Below are 7241 nucleotides of genomic sequence, written 5' to 3'. Positions count from 1 at the left end.
GAAATCAGAGACATTGAGTGTGTAGAGGACATTGGAAGGACAAATCTGTAGAAATCTGTCCATCATACTCCCAATAATTCTTCAAAAGCAAGGAGCCGTAATAGACTCACATCAGTTACACTGCCTGCAATCATTTCATTTTCGACAGACAGTTCATATCTCTGTGCGTGACAAGGTTTGTCAGCAACCTGCGGATGGTCGTGGGTTTCTCTGCCCAATTTCTTCCCACCACAATGCTGGGCTCCGTTGTATCAGTGAAGTATTCTTGAGTACGGCGTAAAACGCCAATCAAATAAATAAATGAAATCATGTCTCTGTGTCATATCGGATACATTTATTTGTCTGATCGGTGTTTTACTACTCTAGAATGAATCGCTAATACGATGACTATGGTGGGAGGAAACCGGCCAGAACCCGGGGGAAATCATCAACAGTTTGCTGGCAGACACTCCCACGTACAGCCGGAGAGGAAATCAGCTTAAGCTGGACTTGAACTCACAGCTATCACTTTGTTAAGAAGTTTCTGTGCCAATTTTTGTGCTGCGCTTGCGCGCTAGCCACATATGCGTAGATGTTATATGGTGTTAATTGAAATGATGTTAATTGACGATGAATCACACCGTTCTGCATCACAGGTGTACCTAATTACCATTAAAACGATGATACACGGATATGCATCGTTTTGATTAACATCGACACCATGGATACTACAGTTTGAACGGTTGCAATCAAAGCGAAACAGAGATGTATACTTTGATTAAATACAGTTCATTTAACTGGTACACGCGTCTTTCCAGCATCACTGAGAACTGTTCCCTGCTGTTACTGTTACATGAATCCGTACTAATTTCCCACGTCATACAACTTAATAGGATTTTGGTGGCTTGTGTTGAACGTTGTTTTGGAAAATGGCCTTGGTAATATTGACTAACAATGTCCATTATACATGGTTGACGAATTGTACCGGAGTCGAAACACCCCGGGATCAAACCCGGGTCGGGTCATATCAAAGACTTGGTATGGTACTTGCTGCTACCTCGCTTGGTGTTCAGCACTGAAAGGTTAGAGCAAGGAATTCGGAACAGGACTGGTTGGCCCGATGTCAATATAATGTGACTGGGTGTGTGGTGTTCATATCGGGTGTGTTGGTGTCTCTGGCATGATACTTTAGTGGTGGCAGCACTTTGGCGGCATGAATTCGCCCTGCCAAAAGAAGACACAATATATTTTTATAATAAAAGACGTACAGCAAAGAGACTAGGACCAATGTAGCCACGACAGTGTGACAAATGACAAATGGTCACCCGTTACCGGTGAAATATGGCCTCTTGTCAGTTTATTGCAGTCAGGCAGTGACGTTAATTGCAATTTAGGCCTATTACTCAAAATGTTGTGTTGTCAATACATTTAACATACAATCACATGACACAGATACTAACTAATCATAACACTGACGAATGGGTAAGCACGACGTTCAAATCCAAGAATACATATAAGAATTCACATAAATTTCTTCATTAAATCTATCACAACGATGAACCAGGTGCTTTCATTGCCAAAGTTCTCCAACGTCCTAATGACTTATCACCTTATTTCTATCGCGCCATGTTATGGTGGAAATACTGCTAATGTGACCTAAAGTTATACTCATTTTGTTTATTTATTTATTTATTTATTTGATTCACGCAGAGCTCAAGAATATTTCACTAATACTCATCTATTCTTATATTTACAAAAGGTTGTAAGTTTAGTACATTGTTGTAGCCAGTTATTTCATTGCAGAGAGATCCACCCCCTGTGCTAAATACCGGTATTAGCCGGTCTATTCGAGCCTAAGTGAAAGTAAAAGTGAAAGCAAATTTTCTATTTCTTGTATCTTTAATCGGCTTGGTGTATTGTGCTCATATTATTGCTCATAAACCCTCACTAGGTCCATGTCACATAAATGTAACAGGTAGATGTTTTTTTATAAATGATCTCATTCTACATATACCTGTCAGAGTTGGGCCTTTGCCAATATCTAAAGGTGTACATATATAGGCACCTGAGCACTGCTGTGAAATCAGATAAATTAGGTCACACTCTACACTCTACTATACGTGTGCAATATACTAGATATGATGTGAGATATTACATAGGCACCTGAACGTAAACTGGAGTTCAGTGTTCTACTATCGATGTGAATTAGTAGAATTCTTGCTTGTGGAAGACTTCGCTTGTGGTACTGAAACCAGCTTTGTCTGACAACATTATGGCTCAGTATTGCTTAAGTTGTAAAGGATACTACTACAACCTGAAACAGTGTTCCGGGTGTAAAACTGCGCTATATTGCTCGAGAGGTTGTCAGCGAGAACACTGGCCGTGGCACAAAGCCAGTTGCAATGGCAAACGGTCTCACCAACGCAAATCCGCTGAATCGTCGAAACAAGTTAAACAGCCGTGCTCAAACTGCATGACGTGTATTGGAGTCTTCACAAGATGTACTGGCTGTAAGACTGCAGCGTACTGCTCAAAATCCTGCCTGCTGGAGCACTGGCCAAAACACAAAGCTAGCTGTATACGGCCTACTCAAAATACCAACAAGGGTTTTCCGAATCAAGGTCAACAGTGCGCAAACTGTAAAACAATTGGCGGAGAACTGAAGAAGTGCACTGGTTGCAAAACTACAGCCTACTGTTCAAAATCATGCCAGCAAGCACACTGGCCCAGACACAAAGCCAGTTGTAAACGAGGTCCTCAGAACGGCGACACTGATTCTTCGGATCAAGTTCAACAGTGCGCAAACTGTAAAGTCTATGACGAAGATTTGAAGAAATGTACCAAATGCAGGACTGCATCTTATTGCTCAAGGGGCTGTCAGGAAGATCACTGGCCACAACACAAATCTACCTGTGAAAATATCAAAAAGGCTAGTCGCATCAACGGTAGAAAGCCTGCATCGCCTACAAACAGCTCTGGATATGGGCGTGACATTGGGAAACGCTCGAGAAGATCGGAGGAACTGTATCCCTCAGTGGATATTTTCCTGCCGCCAGTCTCTCCCCCAGATCCTGAAGAGTTCTCTTGTTTGATGGAAACGTGGCTGGGGTTTCCCCGTAACCGGAGGTTTTTTGAACTTAATTCAGGAGAACGGTTTACGTTCATCACAGACTCCTTAGACGTCCCAATGGAGAGTCGTCACAGGTCGTTGCAGGAAGAGCGAAATACAGTCTTCATTGCTAAAATCGTGTCCATGGGCGCACAGTGGAAACAGCACGGGATACTTGTAATGGTACTGTTGGGGTTTCGACAAAACAGTTTTCTGAGTAATTCTAGACCAGTGAAGTATTATAAATTGAAATTAACGTTTGCATTTTTATTATTATTTTGTATTATTTTAACTAATTCCGCCGGGCTGATGTATAGAGGATATGTAATGAGTGACCCGAAGATATCAAATTTATTAAACTGGAGTAGTAGTTTTCATTTAATTCCGCCGGAGGCTCGGAACAAATGAAAACTACTACTCCAGTTTAATAAATTTGACATCGAGGGTCACGAATTTTATATCCTATTTACCCCATAAATGTCTTATTGTAAATTTAATGCGGGAAAAAATCATTACGATCTAAACTTTTCGGAAAATGCCGACGTCTAACCGCGTAGTGATATCACACATATAGGTCAAGAGAAGCGACATCAGTAAGTGACAAGTACATGGCGGAGTATAATATAGTACAGACAAAATTTATTTACATAACGACTTGCTTATATCATAGACATGTTAAAAGTTTGCATTATAGAATATGTCGTCCAATACGTTCAAATTTATAAAAAGAATACCACATTTTACTACAGAAAGAACTGCTGTCTAAAAATAGAAAAATTTCACGTGCGCAGAGTACACGCCATGTAACTTAGAAAAAAACAACTGACAGTTTAACGTTCAGCAAGCGAAACAGTTTACAGAGTATTGATTTCTAACAGAGTTTAAGGAGGGTAGATTTTATTGGTTTCATCCGGATAATGTCAAAATTAGCGAAGCACAAAGTTTTAGGCCTATAGAATAATGTTAAGAAAAATAATGGCCTACCCGGTGTTTCCGTTCTGGGGATTTTACTTAGCCTTCGTGGCGATAGCTCTATGTCGTAGTCAATGCCGAGGATTTCCACATTGATTCAATTATCTCTTGTCACATTTACAACTCTAGCACGTCTTTTATTGTCAGGTTTTACGATATCTCCTGGTCGAAAGTCGGCCATGTTGACATTTGCAGACAACGAGAAAAAGTTGTAAAAAAAGTAGTGCCTGTACAGACGAGTTATAACTTTTGATTGGTCGATTTGATGAATGAAAAGATTCATTCAAGTGGAGAACGCTTCCATTTGGAGAATATTTCCTTGTGGAGAACGCTTCCATATGAGGAACACTTCCATGTGGTGAACACCTCCATATGGAGAAGGTACACTTCCAGTGTGATGTATACACCCGTCGCGAGGTACACTTACCCTGTGTCGTATGCTCCCACAGTGATGTACACTTTTCTTGTGATCAATGTGCCCCTTCCACTTCCCCTGTGGTGTATATACCCACCGTGAAGTACACTTATCCTATGAAGTACAGGTCCTGTGATATACACACACTCCAGGGGTACATTTTTCCTCTGATCTTCACTCCCTCCGTGAGATACACTTCTCCTTTGATGTATACCTCCTCCGTGATGTGCACTTCCCCTGTGATGTATACCTCCTACGTAAGGTCCACTTCCGCTGTGGTGTATACCCCCTCCGTCAGAAAAACTTCATCTATGATCTACACTACATCCGTGAGGTGCACTTCTCCTGTGATGTATACCCCTTACGTGAGGTCCACTTCCGCTGTGGTGTATACCCCCTCCGTCAGAAAAACTTCATCTATGATCTACACTGCATCCGTGAGGTGCACTTCCCCTGTGATGTATACATCTTACGTGAGGTCCACTTCCGCTGTGGTGTATACCCCCTCCGTCAGATGCACTTCATCTATGATCTGCACTACATCCATGAGGTACCCTCCCGCTGGGATCTTTAGTCCCTCCGCGAGGTACATTTTCCAGTGGCGAAGTACACTTTCCTTGCGACGTATAATTTCCCGTGGTGAACACCTCCAAATGGAGTTCACTTCCCCTGCGAAGTACACTTTCCCATTGTGAGTACTTCCATGTGGAGTTCACTTTCCCTGCGAAGTACACTTTCCATTGTGAGTACTTCCATGTGGAGTTCACTTCCCCTGCGAAGCACACTTTCCCATTGTGAGTACTTCCATGTGGAGTTCACTTTCCCTGCGAAGTACACTTTCCATTGTGAGTACTTCCATGTGGAGTTCACTTCCCCTGCGAAGCACACTTTACCATAGTGAGTACTTCCATGTGAAGTTCACTTTCCCTGCGAAGTACACTTTCCCATAGTGAGTACTTCCATGTGGAGTTCACTTCCCCTGCGAAGTACACTTTCCCATGGTGAGTACTTCCATGTGGAGTTCACTTCCCCTGCGAAGTACACTTTCCCATTGTGAGTACTTCCATGTGAAGTTCACTTCCCCTGCAAAGTACACTTTCCCATTGTGAGTACTTCCATGTGGAGTTCATTTCCCCTGCGAAGTACACTTTCCCATTGTGAGTACTTCTATGTGGAGTTCACTTCCCTTGCAAAGTACACTTCCCCATTGTGAGTACTTCCATGTGGAGTTCACTTCCCCTGCAAAGTACACTTTCCCATTGTGAGTACTTCCATGTGGAGTTCACTTCCCCTGCGAAGTACACTTTCCCATTGTGAGTACTTCCACGTGGAGTTCACTTCCCCTGCGAAGTACACTTTCCCATTGTGAGTACTTCCATGTGGAGTTCACTTCCCCTTCGAAGTACACTTCCAGTGCAGTATTCCATGTGCACAAAAAAAACGTTAGGTATTTTCCTGCAGAATGCTGTGACCTATATACGTCACATGGTCATACGTACAAATAATCTATAATGGTTTAGAATGAAATACTATTATTCTCTGGAGAAATAATGTTTTATTTTTGCATTTCCAGGGTGATGACGAGCCGGTTTTTTTCCAAAGGCTAGCACATATTGTCCAGTTTTACATACCTGGGATGAATCCGTTTCCGTTTTTTAAATGGACTGATGCTGTCCCCGGTAACTACATATGCATTCGGGCTCCTATGCTTCACAGATTTCCAAATGGACAAACTGGATTCCGAATAAATCACGCCAGTCACGTTCGCATCTTGTCTGCATCCTGGCAACTGATTTTTGGTATATAGTACCGTAAACCGTAGGCCTCTACGAGCCCGGTCTCTCCGGCTGATGGGCCTGTATCCGCAAATGACCTTTATCAAAATGGTTTAATTAGAACATAACAAATGACAAGGATACGGCAAAAAGCACAAGGTAGTTACCGAACATTTATTTAAGAAGTATATGTCCTGCCCGAAGAACATAAACCCCTTCCCACCTATCAAGACGGCCCACAGCTGTGAACTCATTTGTTCTTTCCTTTATTACGTCATAATTACTGGTGCACGTGTGCTTATAAAACATGTATGAAGTACACATGTACCGCACAGTCTATTTTCATGTGAACCTTCTATGTAGCTCGTCCCCCAGTCGCCCTTTAAGAGGAGTGTAAAACTGTTCCCAGTTCTTGTATGTCTGCTCTTCGTCCAGTGTGAATGGCCTCTGGAGCAATGTGACCAAAATAGACAACACGATACTGAGAAACTGTGAGAATAAAATTGTCGTCAGCAAATCATGACCGGTTCCATTACTTCTCGTTGAGCCTTTTGTCAGGGTTCTATGTAACACGTCGTTATACGCTTGTTGATTAGCATCTTGAAGAGATTTGAACCTGTGACGGACTAGCCATGCCTGTGAATCAGTTAAACCGCTCAAATAAAGGATGGATACGTTACCTTCATAGCTGTTGTCTGTTTCAGTCGAAATACAAACATCTTACACTCATTTGTCAAATTGGATCTCGTACAAGTTCTCTGGGAAAGTACAGTTATTAAACTTAAAATAAAAAATAGCCCAAATTAAAGCTTGTCTCCCCTGTTTTTACTACATTAGAATCTCCCCCTTTGCATATTTTTACATATAGTGTTTTCGCACTTTTCGTCATATACATGTATGTTTATTTATTTATTTGATTGGTCTTTTACGCCGTGCTCAAGAATAGTTCACTTATACGTCGGCGGCCATCATTATGGTGGGAGGAAACTGG

General features: G+C 42.0%; 1 protein-coding gene across 1 annotated transcript; it reads left to right on the top strand.

Moving 5' to 3' along the window:
• The first annotated feature begins 2136 nt into the window (after positions 1-2136).
• On the top strand, positions 2137-6867 carry LOC135479635 (uncharacterized). The gene is made up of 2 exons (XM_064759527.1): positions 2137-3271; positions 6049-6867. Exons 1-2 carry the CDS (start codon positions 2252-2254, stop codon positions 6280-6282), a joined length of 1254 nt encoding a protein of 417 aa, XP_064615597.1. The 5' UTR covers positions 2137-2251; the 3' UTR covers positions 6283-6867.
• The last annotated feature ends 374 nt before the right edge of the window (positions 6868-7241 follow it).

The sequence above is a fragment of the Liolophura sinensis genome, chromosome 12 (assembly GCF_032854445.1).
Source record: "Liolophura sinensis isolate JHLJ2023 chromosome 12, CUHK_Ljap_v2, whole genome shotgun sequence".
Classification (NCBI taxonomy): Eukaryota; Metazoa; Mollusca; class Polyplacophora; order Chitonida; family Chitonidae; genus Liolophura; species Liolophura sinensis.
The sequence above is the reverse complement of the archived record's forward strand: the minus strand, read 5'-3'. Positions and strand labels throughout refer to the sequence as shown.